This window comes from Diadema setosum, chromosome 16 (genome assembly GCF_964275005.1).
Source record: "Diadema setosum chromosome 16, eeDiaSeto1, whole genome shotgun sequence".
Taxonomy (NCBI): Eukaryota; Metazoa; Echinodermata; class Echinoidea; order Diadematoida; family Diadematidae; genus Diadema; species Diadema setosum.
Window position 1 is genome coordinate 36122030 of NC_092700.1, and position 25352 is coordinate 36147381.

Below are 25352 nucleotides of genomic sequence, written 5' to 3' on the forward strand. Positions count from 1 at the left end.
GAGATGAGGATTGAGCTTTTAACTCTTTGTGAGATATCAAGAAACCATGTATGAAATAGTACAGAGCATACCATTCCAAGAGGAATTCAAAGTTTATTTGATGAAAATCGGTTTTGGAATGGCTGAGACATCTAAAAACAAAGTAAACCAATGCGATCATATAAAAAGGTGGGTCCTAACTTTTATTACGATCACTCTGTTTTGGATATCTCAGTCATTTCAAAACTAATTTTCATCAGATGAACATTGAATTCCTGTTGGAATTAGATGCTCTTTCATATTTCATAAGAAGTTTTCCATTATCTCACACACATGCAAAAAATGAAAGATGTTAGAAGAGAGAAGCTATGTCTCAACCAAAACTATACGTTCCCTTTAAGGGAAAATTTCATTTCCAGGGAATAATTTTTCCTTCTCGAAATTGAATAGCAATTTTTGTCGATGACATACATTTTCAACAAAATGGTATACAAGTCTATGTAATGAAACTGCTATGCAAATTACATTTTGTATAGCACTATTAGCAGTCGTACCAAAATGCATAGCAAATTGCTATGCGATACCAGGAAAATTATTCCCTGCTTTCAAATAGCAGCTTTTCTACGCACCCTCATTTGTAGTAATTAGAGCAGAAACCTGTCATCTTAATACTTTGTTTTAACGCCACATCTTCTCCCCTGCAGCTCTCTTGAGGCGTGGCTCAGCCAGAAAGTCCCTGAAGCAGTATGACCTTGCCCTGAAGGACCTCCAGGCAGTGCTACAGGTGGAACCAAACAACAAGCAAGCACTGGTCAGTTGCCCTTAACCCCTTGACCCTCTCCGGTGAAAATCCAAACATGCATTTTTACATGCAGTAGGTAATGATATTGAAAGTGTTAAAAAAGATGCATTTGTGGAGTGGGAATCATCTCTTTCTGCCTATTGTGTAAAAATGTTACTTGTGATTTTTGTTGTGTCTGGTAGGACAATCTTCTTGTGTGGGTTGTAGCCATGTAGCATGTTTTTTTTTTTATTACCATCATGCTGTAACAAACTACCTGAAGGAGTGATACAGATGCTAAATGTGGTAGCTCTTTAGCTAAAACAGGTATTGGAGTAACCACCACCTATCTTGAACATTGCTCACAAATGATTGAGTTTGGTTTATGTAGCATATTGTACACTTTCTGCAACATAATATGTTCTGTATTTTCCTCCTCTAGGATCTTGTGAACGATGTCGTGAACAAGATGGACAAAGAAAAGACCCAAATCGAGGCCGAACTGAAGAAGAAGCGTGATGCAGCGGGCACCGCTGATCAGAACAGCGCCTCCCGAGAGAAGCCGATGCAGAACGGCGAGATGGGCGAGAAGAACAAGGGTCGGCGTTTGGTCATCGAGGAAGTTGAGGGAGAGGAGAGTGATGATGAGGAAGAAGAGACCAGCAAGAAGGATGAGAGTTCCTCCAAGAACGACCAGGAGAACGGGAAGAGGCAAGAAGCCAGAGATGATGTTGAAGACACTCGAAAGAAGAATAATGACACGAATAAGAGCAAGGGGGATGGAGCTCCACTAGCAAGTAACCAAGAGAAGGATGGTAGCACTGAGACGGACGGGTGTGTCGGTAGCAAGAACCAACCAGAGGAACCTCCCAAAGTGGAATCCTCCCAGACCAGTGAAGAATCGCCTAAGGCAGGTACAGACCCAAGTTCGGGCGGAGCTGTATCAGAGGAGGCGCCAGAGCCCACAAAACCAGCTCCGCCCAAACCTGCTCCTCCTCTCCCTGATGCTGTTGTACACCTCAAGGACCGAGGCAATGAATTCTTCGCCAAAGGCCAGTATGGGGATGCCTGTGAGCAGTATGGCAAGGCCATCAACAAACTTGAAAAAGGTAGGTTCACTCTCTTCCATCCAGTCTGTGGGTGTTGTGTTCTGGTTTCTCTAGTTAAGCCTACAAACTAATTTGGCTGGATTGTGCGACTTTACAGACATGACATGGCATTTAAACAGAAGTCCGACAGTTCTTCCATGCCTGCATTCAAGCAGTTATCACCCATGCACTCCTTTGAAGTGAAGAAATGTTTCAGTAAGGTCAGAACATATTTGTTTGTTAAAAGCAAAAAAAATATAAAGTAAAGTGCAATACATATGTATGACACGTCTTGCAAAACAAGAGTATGACTCTTCTATGTGAAAGCAATTTCTACAATGTATGTCAGGTAACCATTGCTTTTATGAGAGGTGAAAAATCCAAGACACCAATATTCATTATTCCTCGTTCCCCGGTTCTTACCACTAGAACGATCTTCAGAAACTTTGTGTGTAAAGTAAGTAGGGGGTATCTCACCGAGCGTTGAATGTTTGCGAACATAGTAAAGTGTAGAGTTCATATTAAAGCAGTTGCAATCAAGTGCGTTATTAAAAACAGAATACAATCAAATTCCAAAACAGTTTCCATGAGTTTTTATCGTTGCAAACAGTGTTTCTTGTCTCAAAGAAATGTTATAACATGTTCAAAATTTTCTGCAACAAGGAAAGCTGTGACAATAACAACTGTTTGCGAATTTGATTATACATTATGACTTTCTACATTTGCCGCTCAGTTAGATCCTCCCTTTAGAGTTACATGTAATGTGCACAGACTTCTCGTATTGATGTCTGCCATTTGAAGTGTTTTCATGATGTACAGCATCTCGTCAACCTCCCTGTGTGTTTACACTTCCAGACAGGGAGGTATACCCGACGGCTCTGGCTACCCTCTACGCCAACCGTGCCTCCTGCCATCAGAGGCTGGGTAATGCCAAACTCAGTGTGGAGGACTGCAACGTGGCCCTGGAACTCAACCCCAACTCCATCAAGACCTATGTGAAGAGGGCCAAGGCATATGAAACACTGGAAAAGTTAGTCAACTATACTGTTCATTTATCTTTACTTATAATCCAGAATCCAGCCTTAGGGCTTCGGACAATCCTTTCCGTGATTGAGTTCAATCAACAGACTACAATTTGTAACAGGATAGTGTGTGTATCGTTTGAACTGGAGCCGAGAAATGAGAAAAATCCATGAATGTATCACAATTCACATATAGTAGAAATTATGGCTTCTGTAGATCTTTAGTAATTTTGTGGGCAAGCTTTCATCCATTCATGTAGATTTTCATGTAGATTTTCTCAAGTGATCACACCGTTTCTCCTTGCTGCCTTCTTGTCTTCTGATGGCTGAACTGAATTGAATTGAAGAAGATGTTTTATTGAATAATATCCATTTGCGGCCTGCAGGCTGAATTGCAGACATTTTACATGAATGAGTATTTCATGTACTCTAAAACATGTGCACATTAGTAAGAAATAGACAGAATGAGAAAGAATATCAAACATATTAATCTTAAATATTACACAATAAACTACAAGTATCTAAAAATTTTTGACAAATAAATTGTAGCCAGAATCCTTGGCTTGAGAAACTCTACAGGAGTGCATGAAAGCTTGTCACCTAAATTGCTACAGGTTGGAAGAAGCATGACTTCCACTGTGTGATCATCCCAAACCGATGAAAGCTTGCTATATAATTTCAGAGAAGAGTAATACTGGTAGAGTCGCATAAGCAAATTCAATGAAGTGATGCTGCCATCACGTCAGAAAGCTGTATGTCACTTGTGCACCAATCTTCAGTACATTTCCTTTTCTTTTTCTTCTTTTTTTTTTTTGCCATTACTTTCAGAAGAAAGAATTACATCTTTCACATCAAACAGTCACAGAGTTGTAACCCTCTGCTTGCTAGTCTTGCAGTCACATCAGCTTGAAACCACATGAGAGAGGTTAATAGCAAGCTTTAGATCTTGGACATGAATGCTAATTACGACACAGCCTCACAGGTTGGACTATGGAAACTGCTGTCTCACACATGTGCAGAACACCATTTTTTGCCTAATATACATTGTCAAAGCGTTCGGTTTGCAATGTTAAAGCTCGCTAATACTTACTTACAGTATGTAGCTGAGAGCAACCATTTGCAGGAAATACTGAATGATGAGCTGCCTTGTTGTTTTTTTTTCAATACTCTCTTTCTCTTTTTCTTCCGAACATTGATTGCTTGGAGACGTAATGTGCCTTTGTTTAAACTCAATAATTGCTGAAGCATGTTTAAAGAGAGGTTCTTTAATTCTCAAGCCATACATATTTGATATTTTTCAGATACTTTCATGCCTATGTGGACTACAAAACTGCCCTCAATTACGAACATTACAATGTCAGTGCCCAGGAAGGCTCCAACAGGTAAGCCATAGATCACAAATCTTCTACAAACCATTTTCTACCTGTTAGAACACATTATTCTCAATAAGCACTACTAGGAATGCATTTAGGACACTTGTATACATAAAAAATGCTTTTGTACTCTCGTTGAGGACAGGCTGATTTTGCTACGACACGCATTTCACATATAACCCTGCCAGAGTATACTCAGGACTCTCCTCAATGGGTTAATATTCCTACTGTATGTGGCACTGCAGTCGGACAACTGCAATTGTCATTATTTCTTTGATACTTAATAGAAAAATGACGAATAAATTAGCATAGCTAGTAGACATGTAAGCTCACACATTGTTCCAGAAAAACATATAAAAAGATAAATATTGGGCAAGAGGAATGAAGAAAGAAAGAAAAAAGCAAAAAAGCAAACTCACAATTGTGAGTTAAATAATCAAATAGAGCAAAATTATTTGGCTGGTTTAAATACCAAATACTGTATAAACATCCATGGTATACAATTTCAAATCAGTTTGCCTATGGAGAAAAGTGATAAAGGAATATTTATGCGTTAAAGTATTGTAGTAGCTACTCTGGTTTACTCCAACATGAATATACAAATAGAGAGCAAAAATCTACAAAATGTGTGAGGTATAGATACACAGATAAATCAAAAGAGGAGACAGATCCTTTGAAATTGCCAGAATAGAATTCTATCCAACTCATGAATCGTATGCGGTGACCTGGTAAATATGTATATTTTGAAGAAGCGTAGATAGATACACTATGGAACTGATTGTGAAAATGGGAATGTATCAAGCTTCACTCAGTAGAAAGACATTTAGAATTTAGAAAATGAGGGAAAGAAATAGGTCAGGGTGATCCATGCTCTGAGAAAGTAGTGTAGACTGTAGAAGATGAAACAAGTGTGAATATTTGATTGTCATAGTGATACTGAATAGACTGTTATCTAATCATTCTCAGCTGATACTTGTGGAATGAATAAGTGTCAAAGTTCAATAGAAGTTACTGTAATCGTCATTATTTTTGCGTGATTAATTTTTTTTTTCGCTGAGGGGCTCAAAAACATATTCTTGGGTTCTTGAACTCGCGGTGCACAATTGTCAACTCATTGAAATTGTGCAGAGAAAATTATGAAGATAGTTTCCCAGGTGTAGAATTCGCGCTAGCCAAAAGTAGCACGAAATAACGTAAAAATTGTTGTACTGCGAAATTTCGGCGTTTAGAGTAATGTGATGCCACTTCATTGCGATCACTGTGTTCTATGAAACAGGATGGCTGCGAGTCTCAAAGACACACATGGAGCCAAGTGGAGGGACAAGCTTCCTTCTCAGCCCAAGTCACCTGAGATTTTTTGGCCCACTTACACTATGGCTGCTCCTAAAGCGACCACCGCACCAGCCGTAGATCAAGCCACATCCACGGCCACCACCACCACCTCATCATCCATGGCGACGGAACCGAGGCCGACACCCGGCCCCGCCCCGGTCTCTTCCACCTCTCCATCCAGTGCCTCACCGGTGGACTCTGCCCCTCCAACAGCCTCCAAGGGCTCTTCCACTCACGCCACGGCTGCTACATCCACCACGGATACCGCTCCCGGGGCTACATCGACCGCATCCACTGCAGCTCAGGCCACGCCTTCCTCCGCCGAAACGGCGTCGTCCCCGGCAACTGGAGGAGCCACGCCCGAGGCTGAGTCATCCCAATCTACCAAGGATGAGCCACCCCGTGGGATCGCAGAGAAATTTCAGGATTTGAAAGCTGAAGGAAATAGTCTGGTGAAAAAGGTCAGAATTAGCCTGAGTCTGAGGATTCCTGTCTGTGTTTAAAGAAACAAACCAATCTGTGTCTCTCTGATGTCAGAATTCCATCCAGTAAACATCTTTATTCCTTATTTTGCTTAATCATTTCATTCAATTTATTTCCTCGTAAAAAGTGTATATGACAAAAGCGACATTCGAACGATACTAGGGTCTGATAGCAGCCTATGTTTGTGTGATGTCGTCATGGGAAATGAATATGCAGATTTTACCTGCTAAGATTTCTGTCCATCCATCAGGCAATGTACAAAGAGGCTGTGGAGTGCTACTCTCAGTGTATTGAGGTGGATGCAACCCAAGCAGTCAGCTACACCAACAGGGCTCTATGCTACCTCAAACTGGACCAGGTAAAGTCAGGCTTGCAATGCTTTGTCTAATCATGCTGCCCTCTATAGTTGGAGTTTGAATACGAATAGGTCAGAGATGCTGACCCCTTGTGATTCGCCCCAGCTGATCAATAATCAGTATCAATACAGTATCAAACAGGCGCATAGTGCTGTGTGAGAAAAATAAACATACATTATTTATTGTGCCATCATGTATCAGAATATTATGCTTGATTTATTAAAAAAAAAAAAAACTGAAAAAAAAAAAACCCAGCTGTCCCATCATGATAGGGGAAAATCGTGGACTTCAATTGTAGTTTAAGTAGGAGGAAACTTGAATAGAGCGGATTGACTAAATGACTGGAAGCTTATTCGTCATTTGTGTTCTCAGATTTATTCTCCTTTGTTAGAGCTATACTGGGAAATTAAACCAAAATATATGTCTGTATCAAGTGAATGTAGAAAATTAGTAGAACAAGTGAAGTTTCAGCAAAATCAGACAATCCGTTCAAAGTTAAGAATTTAAGGCTTGGTACTGCTATCACTGGATAATAAAACTGCAACAATTTGTGATGTCATAGGTGTTAAAGTATGAAGAAAATTTTATAAAATGTCATATCTTGTGAGAAGTATAGATCCCTTCCACTTATTCCTGACATATTTTGAAGGTAGTATTATTCCTAGTGCCGTCTGAAAGAGGTTATCCTATTGCTGTTTTATCATGATAGAAAAATAAAAATATGTTGAATTCTTGTTTCTCCCCTACAACCTTTTCCCATCATCTCAACACTCTTCATCATCCTTCCCATCTCACAATGCCATCCCCAGCCGGAGAATGCCATGGCAGACTGTAGCGAGGCTCTGAAGCGGGACCCACAGAGCATCAAGGCGCTGTACCGTAGGGCTCAGGCTAGGAAGGTGAGACGGCTTCACACGCAGTTCTAATATTTAAGGGATTATTTAGAGAGAACTGCCATTTCTCTTACTAATGAAGGCAGAGGAAAGATATTTCCCGTTTAGGTTGAAGGGGTCTTTCACTCATGCCAGTAACAGATGCTAGCTCTTACTATTTTGCAATAATTTTTACCGTCCGTTAGACAAATGCATGTTTGCTGCACAGGTTTCATGGAAAATACTGTTTTCTACCAATCTGTGTTGCTACACATGTCTTGTGGGAAAGGTAAAAATACTGTTTTTCCACCAAAAATATGCCTTTTCAGCCCTCAGAAGACTGCAATGCAATTTGCATGGTTAGCATCCCTGTAGTAAATTGTCTTGCCACGTGGGTACTGACTGTCAAACTGATTCAGAGAAGTCTTGAACACTTTATAGAAGAAGTTGTTTGTTTGTTTGTTTCCATTTATATGTTTGTTTGTTCGATTGTGTATTTGTCAGTCTTTCTTTCCCATTCACATTTCCTATTTGCATTTCCCATTACTTTGCTATTAATTCTGATCATTTTAAATCTTAAAGTCAGAACTTGATGAGCTCTTTGTAATGGTTTCTCACAGATGCTGTCCAACTTTCAAGAAAGTATCAGAGATCTGATGGACCTCCTGAAGATAGATCAAAATAATCTTGCTGCGAAAAAAGAGCTGGAAATTGTCAAGGATGCCTGGAGGAAAGTGAGTAGTGGTGATCTTTTCACTCCTTGTTTCTCTTCTGTCCCACAGTTACTCTAATTGTAGTATCACAGACACTAAAGATGAAAAAATTAGGGTGGTTGTGCTGAAGAATTATGGTTTATTCTTAGAATTGACAGCAAATTTAACCCATTAGTAACTGAACCACCAAAAACCACCCGTCAGATTACTCTCTGAACTGCCCGTAACCTCCCCCCCCCCCCCGTCCACTTTTTGTTTGTTTTATGCTTTACTTTTTTTGTTTCATATAGAATAATTTATATAATTACATTATGTGTAAAAGGTCAAAGTTCAAGAAAAATATGTCTGAATTATTTCTGTGACACACCAGTCCCTTTGGTGAAGTCTTAATAAGCTTTCAAATATAAAAACATAACTTATAATAGACAAAAATAAACTTGCAGTGATCTATTTTGCATGATTTTAGAAATTTGTCAGAAAGAGAGTAATATTGCTGTACCTTCAGGGAAACAATAGGCCATTATGTGCGGAAGCTTCAGTAGCTAAAGGGTTAACTTGTCGTCCCTGAATTTTTTTCCCACTTGTCTAAAAGGAATTGAGAGAGCAGCAGCAGCAGAAGGAAGCAGAAACCAGCGCCCAGAAGGAAGGAAAGGACAGTGGGAAGAAGAAGAAGAAGAGTGGGAAGAGAGTCCAGATCCAGGAAGTCAATGAATGCAGTGATGAAGAGACGGTGAGTGAAGAGGGGTTTCCGTGGTGATCGCATCAATTGCAGTAGGCATCCTTTTGGTGTCATGTAGAAGAGCTATATGAGTAGATTCGCTGCCAGAATGTAGATTCGCTCCAAGACTCTCTTTGCATACAATATTTGCAAGATTTTGAGAGATGCACCTTTATACAGTATTTGTGGTGCTCTGTCAAAATGAGTCATAAGTCGCACAGGGAGTTTCCCCTGTAATGAGCCAAAAACCAAGGGAAAGCACTTCTCAGGTCAATTTTTATGCCTCCGCCACGAAGTGGTGCCGGAGGCATTATGTTTTCGGGTTGTCCGTCCGTCCGTCCGTCCGTCCGTCCGTCCGTCCTTCCGTCCGTCCGTAATGAATTTTGTGGACAAGGTAACTATCAAAACCTGTTGAGGTATCCTAATGAAACTTGGCATGTATGTGTATTAGGGGGTGAAGTTGTGCCTATCAACTTTTGGGTGCACATGCTCAAGGTCAAAGGTCAAAAGGTCAAGGTCAAATACATAAAATTTCACTATTTCCACCATATCTATTGAATGCCTGAAGATATTTTCTTGAAACTTAGTGTATACATGTATTACCCAATTAAGATTCTCTGGTGAAAGTTTGGGTCATGAGGTCAAAGGTCAAAGGTCAAAAGGTCAAGTAAAAATATTAAAACTTCTTTTTTTTCTCCATACCTTGGAAAATTGTTCAAGGTATCTTCATGGAACATGGTATATACATATACTGACTGGAAGTGATTATCTAGAGAATGTAGGGTTCATGGGGTCAAAGGTCAGGGGTCAAAGGTCAAGTGCAACACTTCAAAATTTTACTATTTCCCTCCTATCATGCAATGCCAGCAGGGTTATTTTTTTTCTTACACTTGGTGTATGCATACATGTGTAACCTAATAGAAATTCTCTGGAAAGTTTTTTTTTTTCTTCTTTTTTTGCCTCAAAGGTCAAAAGGTCAAAGATCAAGTGAAAGTGCTGAACTAACTTTTTCCTCCATATCTCGGAAGTGGCTCAAGTTATCTTGAAACATAGTACATATTATGCATGTTCTACCTGAAAGTGATTATCTTATGAATTTTAGGGTCAAGGAACAGATGAAAATGGTAACAATTTACTATTCAATTCAGAAATTGCACTTTTTCTCCACACCTGTACCTTGAAAATTACTCAATGCCTAAATGTATGAATGGGTCAAAGTTGAGTTAAAGTCCTTAAATCCCTAGATACATGCTCTCCTATTCATCCAATTAAACCTAGGTCAAGGAAGATGAACATTCAACACATTTGTGACGCATTTGTGACAAACTTGTCATTTCAATATTTTGCCAATTTGTGAAAATGTAATCACACATTGTCCACATGTACTATCTAGACCTATTGGGAAAATCATGCATTATGGCGGAGGCATACCAGTCGCCAAAGCGACATTTCTAGTTCATGATGGATTCTGATTCCAGGATGTTTTATCTTCCTGTACAGAAAATTTCAGGGTGAAAAAATAAGTAGAAGTTTCCCAAATCTCAGTTTTTCTGAAACAATTTTTTTTTGGTTATGATTTTTTCAAACCCTCACTTTTGTGTTGCATTTCACACCTTTTGTTCTTGCCTGATTGAGACTCCGCCCCCGTTGCTAGAGCATATGCTCATGACCCATTCCTCATGACCCCATTTAAGGCAAAACATGGTGCTTGCATGGCGGCGAAGGCTTCAGAATTTGCGCAGTACTGCTCCACTGCACTCCAAAATCCTGGAAGAATCCTCAAGATTTCACAGTGGTGAGCCAAACGTTATGGATGTCTTGCCCTGGTTCCAGAACTTGGAGTATTGTGTTGGTATCATTTACTAGTATGCAGCTCTTAGTACAATATTTCTCTGATCAAGAACACATGATAACCTTCACTTCCACCATATAGAGAGTATGAAATCCTCAAGCTAGAAACTTGACAAAGGTGAATTAATAGTCTCTAAACCAGCACCTGGGGGGTGTTTCATCAACGTTTGTCAGCGCTGACAATTTCAGCAAAATCCTTGGTTTTGATTGGATGAGATGCTCTGGTCACTGACTGTTACTATGGTGATTGTCAGCGATGACAACTTGTCAGCGCTGACAAATGTTGATGAAACATCCCCCCCCCCCCCCCCAGAAGAGTATTTGTAGTGATAGTCATCCCTGTTCATGTATTTAGTATATAACTTCATATTTGTGATACAGGAAAGCAAGACCCAGCCGTCTTCCAAGCCAAAAGCTTCACCTTCCCCATCCAAGGCGAACTCATCTGCCAAGCCAGCAGCAGAGAAAGGTGTGGCTAATAAGGCGGGAGGGGAAACTGGTAAACAGGGTCAGGCTAAGGGGGGCAAGGAGACCGCCTCAGTGACCACACCCACTCCCTCTCCGGACCCCTCCAAGCCTAAGAAGGTAGGTAGCTTCAGTGTGAAGGGCAGAAAGATAAAATGAATTAATGCATAGATGAAAGGATGAGTGAATTGATGGAGGGAGGGATGAATGGATGAAAGGATGACTAAATGGATTGATGAATGGATGGAGGGAAGGATGAATAGATAAATGAAAGGATGGATGGATAGATAGATGGATGCATGGAGGAATGAATGGATGGATGAAGGGATAGATGGATAAATGAATGGAGCTATTGATGGATGGATGGATCAAATGGAGGGATGAATGGGAGGATGAATGGAAGAATGGATGAACTGGATGGATGATTTTGTGACAAAGGGTTTCTCCTTAAGTGCAAAGCAGTATTCTTGTGTACAGTATACTCCCGTTATAACGAAATCCTCAAGACTGGAAGTTTTCTTTTGTTACATCGAAATTTTGTTATAAATGAACCAATAAACAATAAAAATACATAGAGTGGATAATGTTTCGGCCTGAATTTTTACTTCATCGTGACCGGAATTTCGTTATAACCATGTTTGTTATAATGGGAGTGTACTGTATGATGAAATCTTTGATGGTTTCCATGACGCTACAACGTTGAGTGGTAGAAGGCTTGAATTGACCTTGCAGCACCCATTCTTTCTTGGGTATGTACATGTATGTGACCCTTATTCAAGGCCATGTGCATACCCAAGAAAGAATACATGGTGCACCATTAAGACTTTTACCACTCGATTGATGTATATTGTAAGGGCTTGAAAAAGAATAACTGAAAGGCTAATTGATATGGCACACTGAAAATTATGAGAAACATTTAACACATGAGTCACACCTGTTCACTTGGCCGTGTACTGCAGGACAGTAATAGTGACTGCTCATTTGCATAATAATTGCAAAATCAGAAATCAGCTGGGAACTTGAAGCCAGTGTAGTATACAGACATAGACATGGTGTCATCTCATTTCCATCAAGTATATCATGTTCATGCCTAAAGCTGATTTCCTCACAGGCAGGTCTGTTCATTCGTATATTTCCCTGATCGACATGAACTTTGGCAGCCTGTGTATTAAGTGGGTCTTACTTTGTGTGTAGCAATTAACAAATACGTACACTGCGCATGGTGTCTTTGTAGATGACGGCCTACGAGTTCATGCATGAATGGACATCACTAAAGAAGAAAAAGAACCAGGATGGATACGCTGCCCTTCTGAAGAGAGTCCCACCCAATGACATCCCCAAAGGTTTGTTATGTTTCCATTGTTTGCTTTCCTCTCCCTCCCTCCTTTCTTTTCTTGTTTACTACAATAGAAAGTTAACTTATTAACCTGTTGAGGACAAGTCCCAAATGTACTTGGGCAGGTGTCTATGGGAAATGCATGTTGTAGCAAAATCAGTCCGTCTTCAACGGGTTAAAAATCTGAAGATCTCAACTGTTCACCACGCCAGACTGGGAGTGTTCCAGTGCTCTGTGGAGATAGCGTACCTTATGAGTTTTTTTTTTTTGACTGGAGTCAGTGGGGTTAGACATTTTGTAGCAACAAGGTCATGCACCTCGTACACTTACCGTACACACAGATGTCCCTAATAAAGAGAATCAGCTCTTATGTTTTATGCTGTAGTGTGTGTTATGCACATTCGTATAAATACTAGTTTTAGTATTATTGCTGTGTTTGTCATTATGGTGACAAGTATTGTTATTTTATGATTATGATAATGGTTACTGATAATGATGATGATTGTTATTATTATTATTATTAGTAGTAGTAGTAGTAGTAGTAGTAGTACAGTGGAAACTCGATATAACGAGATGGTCGGGACTGAGTCGTTTTCCTCGTTATAACCGATATCTCGTTATATCAGTAGGCATAAAAGAAAGCATAACATAAAGACATTAATTTGCACATGTGGGACTACCCATCATATTTCAATCAATACTGATAACTTGATATTGCGTGTGAGGGAATTACTCACCTTTATGGGTAAGAAGATGTTTTTCGCCAATGAAATCCAATATCAAGAATGTGTTTCTTATTAATTGTAGGTGTTTGAATTTGTAAATTTATATAGCTTTCGATTGTGTCAAGATCGTCTGTGGATTGGTACACGTGTATGTGGTTATGGTATGGGTGTGTGTTGTGTGGAAAGATTGAATATGGTCTGCACAATGCTGTGTGTGTATGTGACACATTCTGTGTGTACTGTACATAATGACTGCGTGTGTGTGAAGATGGGGAATTCCCTACGTAGAAAGCCAATAACAGCATCAGATTGCCTCACACCTGCTAAACGTCATGATGATGTCATGTATACATGTGGCCGTCCCATCACATTTTCTGCATGTATCAGTGTGCGCGCACACACACTTACACGTACAACATGCAGTGCTAGCTGGAGTGCACTGAAGAAAATAATTATGTGTGTACAAGACAGTTTTTGGCGCATCGAGCTTTACAATCTTGGAAGATGATAGCACAGGCGAAGTAAAGCTCTACCTAAGACATTTTGCTTTACCTCGTTATAACAGGTTTGATTGGCTATGTTTTTCTTTGTTTGGAAGTCACAAAATTTATCTCGATATAGCAGTTATTTCGTTATAGCCGATCTCACTATAAGAGTAGCATTTTACATAGACTTGTGTGGAAGGGAATTTGGGACCGGGAAAATTTCCTTGTAATAACCAATATCTCGTTATAGCAGTGTTCGTTATACCGAGTTTCCCCTGTAGTAGTAGTGGTGGTAGTAGTAGTGGTGGTAGTAGTAGTAGTAGTAGTAGTAGTAGTAGTAGTAGTAGTAGTAGTAGTAGTAGTAGTAGTAGTAGTAGTAGTAGTATAATCATTATCATTATTAGTGGTTGGTGTAGTAGTAGTAGTAGTAGTAGTAGTAGTAGTAGTAGTAGTATAATCATTATCATTAGTAGTGGTTGGTGTAGTAGTAGTAGTAATAGTAGTAGTATCATCATCATCATTTTGATATGATGGATCGAAGCTAAGAATCTTATGAATCTTAAAGACTCAATCATCACCAAAACTATGATTTTCTTTCCCCTTTCTGCCTCAGTGCTGAGTAACAAGCTGGATGGAGACATGTTGAGTAAGATTCTTAGCATCTCGGCAGACCTACTGGTGGAGGAGGACCCCGCCCACACCTTTCAGCTCCTCATGAAACTGAAAAGCGTGGATCGCTTCAAGACCATCGCCATGTTCCTCACCAAGAAGGACAGAGATAGTAAGTTGTCTCCATAGTAACGGGACCTAATGATGCAGTGGGGTGTGGCTGTTCTGACAGGATGCTAATGTGTCAGCATGCACATTTGAGCTACAAACTAGCTTTTTGTTTTCCTCTGTCAACAATACAAGACTTTGTTTTTGAAAGGAAAGGCACTGTTCAAATTCATGAAATTGTTCCGTCGAGTTGTTTTTATTCAAATTTATGTCGATGTACAAATGTAGGGCAATTTGTTAATCAGTAGCAATAAAGGCAATTTGTTTTTGAAGTTTGATTTATTATCAACGTTTAGTTTTACCATGTGTATTTTTCCCATTTGTATGACCAAAATATGGTTTAGTCTTCAGAGTATTTTTAGGCACAGTACATCATTTTCTTCTTTCTTTGAGCTGCAGAAGCTGGAAGCTATACATATGTTGGTGACATACATGTAGTTGTTTTGAAGATTGATGAATGGCGAAACTTACAGTGAGAGTGTGCTCTCTGTAAATGGCATTGTAATTTCTCAATTATTAGTAGAGAGAGAGAGAGAGAGAGAGAGAGTGTGTGAATGTTTCTTTCCGTCATGTGGGTACCACCAAATATCTGTTCATGTGTGTGTGGGTGTGTGTCTTTATGTCTGTATGTATCAGTGTATCTACATACTGTGGTCTTTTTAAAGTACATAACATTGGTATATCAAACATGAAAAAGTACATTTCAAATGCCAAAAAAAAATCAATCCCAAAATACTTAAGTTTTGAATGGCGTTTTTTTGTGTATTTATTGTAGCAAAGTAGCAAAGTTTTGACTGTTCTCAAGAGGCCGAATTCTCAAAGGTAGAATAACTTTATTACACCGCTTATTCCGCCGATTTATTACGTCTCTTATGCAAATCAGGCCCTCGTGACGTAAAATGACGCGATTTCTTCCCCGGAATCTATTGTCAAAGGTGGAATAACTTATTCCCCGGAATAACTATTCCGCGGAATTTATTCCAGCTTTGAGAATTCGGGCCAAGGAGTTAATTTATATAGTAGTCCTATGTATTACTATGAAATCTGATTCAGAGTAAATACATTGCATAACTGACTCAGTGAACCTCTCTACCCTTACTCTGACCCTGCTCCCCGATTATAGTCATAGGGAAAATTGTGTTTCACAGTGGTAATAAACACTTTCGTTCTTACTTTCTTTCTTTCTTTCTTTCTTTCTGTCTGTCTTTTTTCTTTATTTCATTCTTCTCCGTCTTTTTTTTCTTCTTCTTCTTCTTCTTCTTCTTTTCTTCTTCTTCTTCTTCTTCGTCTTTGCCTTTCCTCTTTCAACAGATCTTCAGCGTTGTATCAACAAGATTCCCGAGTCAGACGGCTGCAAGGAAGAGGATCTCAAGAAACTCAAGAAAGCTTATAACCTGTAATCCTTGCATCCTGTCAAGTTTACAACATGTCCTAGAGAAGTCAGTGGAGGAAGTCCCAGGGGGACATCAGTTGGTGACTATCCCCGGCTCCCCCTAAAAAACTCTTCAGTCTTATTTTTGGTCACATAATCTGTATCAGACTGCTGCATTGTATCAATACCTCGTAGATAAAAGAGTGGATGTAGCTTGAAGGCTTGAAGGATTTCATTATGTTTGCAGTGTAAAAGCATATTCGGCATGTTCTTTATCGAAGAGAGAAGAAACGGAGGAAATACAGAGCAGAAAATGAGAAAGGGTTTGCAAGTTTCGAAACCATGTGAGGTGTTGTTCAATTTGATGCATGCTCTTTTTTTTTTTCCCTTTTTTTTTTTTGGGGGGGGGGGCTTTATTTTTTCAGCAAGACAGACAGTGTAATAGATGGCAAATGCAGGGAAAGCTATTACAAGTTGTAGATTAAAGAAGGGGAAAATGGTATGCTGTGAGTGTATTGTGCAAGGGCGTATGACACAAGTAGGTGTCCAAGCAACATTATGTTATATGAGTTTGGCACAAGTTAATGAGATTGCATACTGTTCATCTCTAAAGTTAAAGAGGCAGAAGTGAAGTCAGAGGGTAATGAATGAGAAACATCTGGTTGCGACGTTTGACTGTTCAACCCCTTAGATATTTTCAAGATGAGCCATCTAAGCAGGACGTTTACCATTCAGAAACCTAGATCTTGTTGTATTCATTGTGGTTTCTAAAAGTTTAAACAAAACATATTTCAACATTTTTTCCCCCGACTCTGTAACATTGCATCTGTTCTTTTTCGTGCAGAGTTAAACATGAGTACTCTGTGTAGGCAAATAGATTAATTGCTAACTACATTTATTGATTGACGGTCAATACTGTCTGGCCTATCAAAGGATACTGTGAGAATTACACAGAAAAAAAAAAAGGTATGATGATGATGATAATTATCATTATTACTACTGCTACCACAATCACTTTCATTTCACAATCATTCAGAGAACATATGAAGTAGGCTTCAGAGTAAATCAGTACCCAATACTGAATGACCATGTGAGAATTTTAAGTCTGCTTAATTTGATACTTCATGCAGCATATCAACTCCATGTAGCGTAAGCACGTACTTTAGAATAGAGGTAACATACAATAATTCATGATACAGCAAGAATGTCTTGAAAATAATGTATGAAATATTTAGGACCTTTCCAGCATTGTTGGCTAAAATTGTGTGCTCTCATGCCATATTTATGAACAGTTAAGACTTAAATTCTAATTCCAATTAAGGAGACATGATTCTGCTGTTTCTCCCCCGCAAATTAGATATTTTGCCAAAATCCACTCTTTGTTAGTTTTCAACCTACCTTATTTTCTTGATGTTTTTTGATGGTATAATATGCCGAAAAGTCATTTGGCAAATGAAAATAATTGTTGCCACTTTTCCTTATTTCTTTTGTGTGCGTGGATTATTTTGTTTGATCACTTTGGTTCTTGACTGATGCAGGCACACTCACCCACATCAAGTGTCCAATATATTATGCTCATCAAAAATGTATCGGAGTGGATTAAGTTTAACCGTTTGAGGACAGACTGATTTTGCTATGACATGCATTTCCCATAGACACCTGCCCGAGTATACTTGGGACTAGTCTTCATTGGGTTAAGTTTGATAAAGAATGAAGAGTATCTATGTGGGTAGAAGAGCGATCCTTCTTTTGGCGTGGATTTGAATTGAATGGTATGACATTAGATGTATCATTAACTCGCTTTATGTTATATGCAAGTCTGTTTCTGCATAATCATGCTAAAGGGGCGCCACATTGTACATTGAGGGCTGTGTGTCAATCCATCACCTTGCACAAGAAAGTTACCTTTGGTTGTTCAAAAAGTGTGTGAAATTTTTAAATATGGCTCCTGATTTTAGGAACAAGATGGTTGTCATGACAACAGGAGGTCATTTAAGATTGTTTTTGGAATATATCATGAATTACAAAGTGTTGGCCTCAATAAAAATAAAAAGATGGGTATGGCCTGCCAAGAAGATAAAATAACAAATTCGATACATAGCATGTGATTCTTATGTCCCCTTTTTCAAACAAGTAATGAAACATGTTCTCATCATCCTATTTGAACGATGAGACTGTGAATGGATATTGGTTGTTTTAAACACAATATTATTATTATCTTTTTTTTTCTTCTTTTTTTTTTTTGGTAGTTGAATAGAGACACTCCAAGACTTTCTTTCCTGTGAGCAAATCTGAGATGTTAATTATAGACAGATGATTGCAGTGTTTCCAGGTGATGTCGGTATTTGTTTCCTTGTGGCCATCCCCAAATTGGCAACGCTTTGATTTTAGGGAGAATCATCAGAAGAGATCCAATTAGAATAGTGACTAATTGATTCACTTGTTAGCTTACAAGAAAGAACATGACTGATTCACACTGATTGGCAGAGTCTAGTAAGCCTCATCAGATTTATGCAATGGTGTCTGCATACCAAGTGGCATGGTAGGTCTTTACCTAGGTGTGAAAATTGGGCCAGATTTTTGTAGCCCAGAGAATCAAAGTGGAGCACTTTGTGTCCGTTTCGTAAGTCACATTGCAACAATATCACCTGTCACCACAATTGCAGTCAGTTTGGAACTTAGTGGTGTTTATAGGGCAACCCTTGATTCAGTTTTAAGTGCTTTCCTTGTTACTACAGTAACTGCATTTATGGTACATTTTGCCCAGATAAAAAAAGGGTGTACTTTAAACCCGTTCTGTGCCAGGGAATTTGGAGTGTGTACAGCCCTATTGGGTTTTCTTTTCCAGTCGACACTCCAAGGCACACAAAGGTTTATGGTCTACAACTTCAAAGAAGTAAACACTGGTAGTGCTACTCCAAGTGTCACTTCAAATGTTGAATGAAAGAGAAGAAAAATAAATTGATAAACAGCAACATTGTTTGCTTATTTACTGAGAATTAACTGAATATTGGAGTGTCCAGAAGGAGCATTTTGGGAAGTGGGAGAAGCTACCGGGTATGTGTTTTGTTTTTATGTTGCATAATGTTGATGACGATTCTGATATTTGTCAGGAGCAAGAGTGTAGTCAGAATTTGCCTCTTACTTCACTAGTGTCTTGTACATACCAAAAAAAGGATAAAGAAATGTGATTGTTCTGCAAGGTATCTCAGCATGTTATGCTCTTTAATTTCCCTTGATTTCTCTCAACGTACGTTGACTGATATTGCTGTTTGATTGAAGAGATTTGATTTTTCCCCTCAAACGAGAATCGAATGTTACTGATATAATGGCATATTTTCAGATGCTCATCAGAGAGAAAATGGAAAGAAATAAACATTATGTTTGACACGAAAGAAATGCATTATGTGTAGGATTTTGTGTCCGTTTTTATTGTCCAAGGTATCATAACACTATGATAATTAATAGCAAATTCCAAAGTACGAATGTACAACCTGAAGTTTTAGGATATTCAATTTTATGCAACTAAAAAGATTCTAGATACCCAATGTACACGTATATCATCTGCTTATCATGTGCCATTCGCTAAAAAGTATCATTGTACCTGTATTGAACATGCAAATACAGTACCAGACCTAACCATTCTGAATTTGGAGGAAAGAATCTGAAGTTTGACTGTCTCCAGCTCTTATTTCAGTAGAAGTTTCCTAGTTATCTTGATCATTTTACTACATACATTGTACTCCTATGGGAACTGCTCTTTCTTCACTACTGTTGAGCCAAATCATCCCTATTCTTTTTCAGTCAGAAAGGTGTGTGTGTGTGTGGAGGGGGGGGGGGGGGGTTCTCACTCTGAAATACACTTTGTACATTTGTGTTGTCTAATCTAGGCTTGCTCACTACATGACACTTCTAACCAACTCATACTCCATAGGCTCTTCGTCTAAAACTCGCAGTTCTCCATTCGCCTTGTCCTGAGTAATAGTTGCTGTTTCATGGCCTCGACTAGACCCACGCCCGATGACGTGCGACATATTTTATAGAACAAATATTGAACAGTCTCTGTTCGTGCAAGAGATGTAGATTTTACATTCTGGAACTGTTATAGACGAGGAGTTCATCGTAAATCAGTCTCGCCTCGTTATCAAGAGCGTATTGTCATTTCCATGGTATGAAATCTTGTACAAAGGTTCCACAATTATTACACCCATAACCACTCACAATCCATGAACGGTCGCTGACGGTTGACAACGTAGTGTGACAAATTAATGAATCTACGTTGTATGGGCGATGAGTTGCGTCACAAAACCATGCTCCGCTCTGAGGTTGCACAAAAATATAAATATCGTACAATATTCAAACATTACACGCGACGCAAAAAAAAAAAAAAAGGCAAAAGAAAAAGAAGTATATCTTGATTATTAAAACATAGCGAGGGAGATGGGGAGTGGGTATACTGTCTCTACTCCAATTCGATGATGCTAGTTCGGTTCGTGGTAAAGCGATGCATCAATCTAGCCGGTTGGGGAATTTCATGGAAATGACACGTCACAATAGATTTCATGACACTCTTGAAGACCGGATGCTTGGTGGCGTAGATGAAAGGGTTGACGCACGAGTTACACAGCACGATTGCGGATGCGTAGGGAATGAACGGATCACTATCGTTGTAAAAGAGACAGATGGTAAAGGGCGCGAGGCACACGACGAACACGCAGACGACGATGAACATGTTTGTGGTGATCTGAATTTGGCGCTGCTTCATGCTTGGCGCTTGTGGCTTCGACCGGCCGGCGAACGACACTCCTGACTCAGTCCTCTGGTCCTTGCTTATCTTGACAGGTTTACACTTATTGGTAGTAGGTCTACCACCCTGATCTTGGCCTACGGTGACACCAACAGTGCTTGATACTTCACGATCTGGCATGACACGTTCCGTCCGTCTGTCTTTGGGCTCACGCACGGTGTCGCTGTGATTTGAGACAGGGAAAGTGAGGGATAGAGATGGGGGAGAGGGAGAGAGAGCGAGAAGAGGTCGAAAATATTAAAACACAGGATTATAAGTTCTCTCATTTCCTCAACAGTCTTTGTGGCTTTAAAACCTTGGCGTGAACGTCAATCTCACTTGACTCACAGGAGATGTTAAGGAGATCTACTCGTCCAAGATCCAAGAACCAAGATCCAAGATCCAAGACTCAACCATAATACCACTGATTTTCGATCTCGATTTCCCTGATTGGCATCATAAACCAATTAGTCCTTCAAATGGGACTTAAAGCAGAAGTCTCGCGTTTGGTTTCTTTCTGAATTCTTTCCCTACTGATTGTCTTTAACAGAATAAATCTAAACCCCAGATAAAACCGAACCATGAAAAGAGTTGTGCTACCTACGCGTCCAAACACGTCACAAATTGACTCTAATTAGATGGTAATCTATACTTGTATTATGTCACGTCAAATTTGCACCCCTAAATGACGTCACCAGGGGACGTCACATAATTGATATCCGATGACCTGTTTCTCTACCGTACTAAGCATTGTTAAATGGTATTTTGCGTAAATGCTACTTTCACTACTTGGAAAATAAAGAATATCATATTCCTTGAATAATATGTACAATATGGGACTCAGTCAAGCAAACTTCAGATTTAGTTATAATTTGTACACAAAACATAATCTTCAATAACTTTTCATATTTTTCTTTTAAATCTTATCTCCCCATGTATCGAAACTCTATTTTGTAACAAAAAGGACACCTAAATGACCACAACAAAAAACAAAACAAAACAAAACAAAACAAACCTCCCCTTAAAGGGATTGTATGGTACTGGTCAAGGTGAGGATTCCACTTTTAACATTTTGTGAGATACTTAAAACCCACTATATGATATCCTAAGAGGAATTCAAAGTTTATTAGATGAAAAATCGGCTTTGAAATGGCTGAGATATCAAAAACAAAGTGAAACAAAGCTATTGTAACAAAAATGGGTCCCGCCTTTTAGTAGGATCGCTCTGTTTTGGATATCTCAGCCATTTCAAACCGGTTTTAATCGAATAAACTTTGGATTCCTCTTATAATTATATGCTCTTTCATTTCATAAGAAATTTCTCATAATCTCAACAACTCATCGTCAAAAAAGTTGGAAACCTGAAGCCCCATTTCAACCGAAACTCTTCATACATCCTTATAAGGGAAGACGCCGACGACGCTTATGTCTGAAAACAGATTTTCTCGATTTTTTTTTTTTTGTTTTTGAGATTTGTGCGTAGCAGGTCATTATGAATACTATCCCTCCCCTTCCATGAATGGAACTGTCGCATTGTTCTGATAAACAAAATGAATTTTGCTCAATTAATGAGTAGCACCATCGCTTTAATTAACTGCCCCTGCAAGTATGACATATGAAGCATGTTTTCAACGTCAGCAAAGCCCGCAACTATGTTCTCGTTTGATTAGCAAGACTCTGATATTAAAATGCTAAACAAGAGCATAGGGTGTTAATAGTTTGGTATTGTTATAAGTACACAATGCGTTTACCTTCCTTTGTTGGTGCAGTTTGGTCTTTTAGAATTTTTATTGGTAAAAAAGTATGACATTTTATCGGAATTTGAATTAAGCTGCGATTCTTTAATCTTCAAAAGTGAAATAAAGTGTAATCAAAACAACCGATAATTAGTGTAATTTGAACAGCATTTTAATGACTTTGTGAGTTTAGTCCTTAATCCCAACAGGTCAAGTTTTTCGCTGTCGCTATCATTATTTTTGACTGTGAGTTCTATGTACATGATATCTTACCATTTGTAAAAGTGACTATATCACAGTTCAATGGCTGTTAATAAACGTTTTTTTTTTCTTCTTCTTCTTCTTCTTCATGTGGTGGTCATGCCGTAGGCACCTCATTTTGTTTTATCTGCATTATCACATTGAGCACGCGTTTCGAATCGTAGTGTACTTTGGTATTGATGCATCCCATTAATGGACCATTTTATGCATCTTACCTCTTCGTATTGCTGATGGGGTTACCATGGTTATCATGCCTGACAGACGTATGACCGTCCATCACTTTGATGTGCCGACGAACGAAGCAAAAGATGCGACCATAGCAGAAAGAGATGATAGCGAGCGGGATGGGAAATATTCCGACCGCCTGGACGAGTTGGTACACGCCGTCCTTTGGATGATCACTGCTCTGACTGCACGAGCGATACTTCCTATTGTATCCCAAGCGACCGACACCGATCACGGGCAGAAATATAACAAAGAGGAAAGCGACGACCCAGATCAATGTTATCCATATGATGAGATTAAGCGTAGTGAAGGTCTTCCGGTAGGTAGCGTAGCCCTTGGTAACGAGGATGAAGCGGTTGATGGAGGCTGAGGCGAGGGAGTACAGACTTGTGCCGACGCAAAGATACATGATCGCTGCAGCGGCGGTGCAGATCCATGGGTCGAGAGGCCAGCTGTCTCCTTCGCTGAGCAGAGCGACAGCTGTCCACGGCACCGTGATCGATGTCAGGAAGTCTGCTACGGCCAGATTGACCACGAAGACGTTGGTGATTGTTCGCAGTTTTTTGGAGGCGATGACGGCTGCGATGACAATGACATTTCCCAGACTGCCGACCACGGATACAATAATGAACATGATGGCAAGGACAAGTCTTTGAGCCGGGTCGTTGAACTCAAACTCGGTGGTGGAAGTAGTTTTGTTTTCTTGTACGGACGTCATCGTGACAGACTCTCACTTTTTTTATTTGACGTTTTTCGGTGCTATCGTGCTCGAAAAGGACCAAATTACACCGACAGACGTCGCATGGATTTCCGGAGAAAGATGCATCGATCAAAATGATAACTGTTGTGAAGAACAGGCGTTTGTAATCAACTAATTAACTTTTAGACGCATATAGAGACTAATAAAGAAATGTCACCATGCACTATACATGTCGCAAAATACAGATACATAATACGGGAATGCAAAGATCAAAATATCTCTACCTCCAGCACCGACGTCTCTTGCTGCGCGATCTCACAAAATTAATTGCATCGATGACTGCGACATCACAATTAGAAGTTTGTCAATATATTTGTGGACACCAGAATTTTGTACAAAATCGCGAAAAATAAACGTGAAAGGAATGAAATTGCTCAAACATGTTCAAGAATAACAAATACCTGTATGCCTGTTGACGAGGCTGTCCTGCAGAACTGGAAAAGCGATCAATTTCTGATCAATTTCAACAAAACGCGGGAGAACTTGTATTCAGTTTTTCAGAAGACCTTTTGCAAAGAGGGAGTTGTTGGATATCGAGAGCATCGTTCCCCATCCCTCTACCACCAATAGCGGAAAGAGAACGCAATAAGTAATCGATAGGTCCATCTAATTACAGTAAACAAAAGTGCTGTCGTTGTTTGCTGATGTAGTCGAGAGAGTTTCTTGAATAGGTCAGCAACTCAATGTTTGCAAATATAATTCACTTCGAGCTGAAATGTAATTATGTCTTTGGTTTACAAATAAGTCATCGGGGTGGTACTCTAATTTGATGCCCCTTTCATGTGTCTTGATTATTAAGATATCGTTGATGAACTGGCTTAGACTTAGCCTGGACATTCAGACCTTGTGATAAACTGATTTGACGATGGCTATCGATATCATCGTATAAAGAGACTGTCTAGAGCACATTATGTACCGTACCTATACACAGAAAGAATCTATTCGTAATAATTCCACTGGAGTTATTGAGTTACCTCTTTAATAGTGTACGCAGAGCTCCCTTTTCACGATTCTTTTAGTTTGAAAGCAGGCAAATTTCCCGAATGGACAATAAAATAGAACTAAACTGAACTGGACTTCTAGAGTTTAGAGGTGGACACTTTTGTAGACCTGGAGTTATTATTCCTGAGAGTTGACTTAACTTGAACGTTGGGAAGCAAGACCAATAAGAACATAACTGTGATACATCTAATTGAAGTCTAGGTCTATATCACAAACACAAACTGCGAGGAGTGATGATAATGTGGGTGTTTGATGATAGTGTAGACTTGTAATTAGCTGGGTGGATGGGGGGGGGGCGTAGAGGTGCTCTGAAACAACACTAGAATATGCTCTTCTTCTAAGAAGTGACGATCAATATAACATTTAGCAAAATATCAAGATTGTGATATCTATTATAAGAGGTACATTTCTTAATTCCATAACGTTTGCGTGTCTGTGGAATTTGACTAACAGGACTTGAGATGACATAATATGTTTTATTCTATTTACCTACTGAGTGGATTGAGTTTGTATTCATTACTATCTATCTGTTAGTGCCTATCTATCTACCCATTCTTCCATTATATCTATCTAGGCCTATTGTTCATTCATTCTTCTGTTCATTGTTGATTCATTATTCCTTCATACATTCATTCACCCATGTAATCATCAATTTCGAAATATTCTACTACTAGGCAATTAGTAACCTGTGTGCTTGGTTTTTACTGGAACTGAGATTAATCAAGATAATACGAAAACAACACAAACAAAACACAGTTAAAGTAAGACACTTCTGAATATTGCATAAAGCAATACTCGATCTGTAGAGTCGAAAGAACGAAGATGTTCTCAGTGATTGCTCCGTGTACGAAAGA

The 25352-nt window shown here is 39.3% G+C and overlaps 2 protein-coding genes across 2 annotated transcripts in view; one reads left to right on the forward strand and one right to left on the reverse strand.

The window, feature by feature from the left end:
* Positions 1–16106, forward strand: part of LOC140240312 (sperm-associated antigen 1-like) — a 46322-nt gene extending 30216 nt beyond the window's left edge. The window contains exons 10-22 of the mRNA XM_072320095.1: positions 684–790; positions 1203–1869; positions 2704–2878; positions 4172–4252; positions 5520–6036; positions 6309–6416; positions 7224–7313; positions 7907–8020; positions 8592–8729; positions 10950–11153; positions 12268–12376; positions 14193–14360; positions 15668–16106. Coding sequence (XP_072176196.1) covers positions 684–790; positions 1203–1869; positions 2704–2878; positions 4172–4252; positions 5520–6036; positions 6309–6416; positions 7224–7313; positions 7907–8020; positions 8592–8729; positions 10950–11153; positions 12268–12376; positions 14193–14360; positions 15668–15756 — 2567 coding nt within the window. The 3' untranslated portion in view covers positions 15757–16106. The remainder of the gene's footprint in view (positions 1–683; positions 791–1202; positions 1870–2703; positions 2879–4171; positions 4253–5519; positions 6037–6308; positions 6417–7223; positions 7314–7906; positions 8021–8591; positions 8730–10949; positions 11154–12267; positions 12377–14192; positions 14361–15667) is intronic.
* Positions 16107–20190: 4084 nt separating this feature from the next.
* LOC140239858 (G-protein coupled receptor moody-like) lies at positions 20191–23454 on the reverse strand. Its single transcript, XM_072319679.1, has 2 exons — positions 22727–23454; positions 20191–20698 (listed from the first exon to the last, which is right to left on the reverse strand). Exons 1-2 carry the CDS (start codon positions 23452–23454, stop codon positions 20191–20193), a joined length of 1236 nt encoding a protein of 411 aa, XP_072175780.1.
* Between the last annotated feature and the right edge of the window lie 1898 nt (positions 23455–25352).

Excerpts from the sequence above, each read along its gene's own strand:
- LOC140239858 (XM_072319679.1), bottom strand. The coding sequence starts at position 23,454 with ATGACGTCCGTACAAGAAAACAAAACTACTTCCACCACCGAGTTTGAG. Across the intron at positions 20,699-22,726 it reads CCCATCAGCAATACGAAGAG|CGACACCGTGCGTGAGCCCA; the intron begins GTAAGATGCATA and ends CTCAAATCACAG.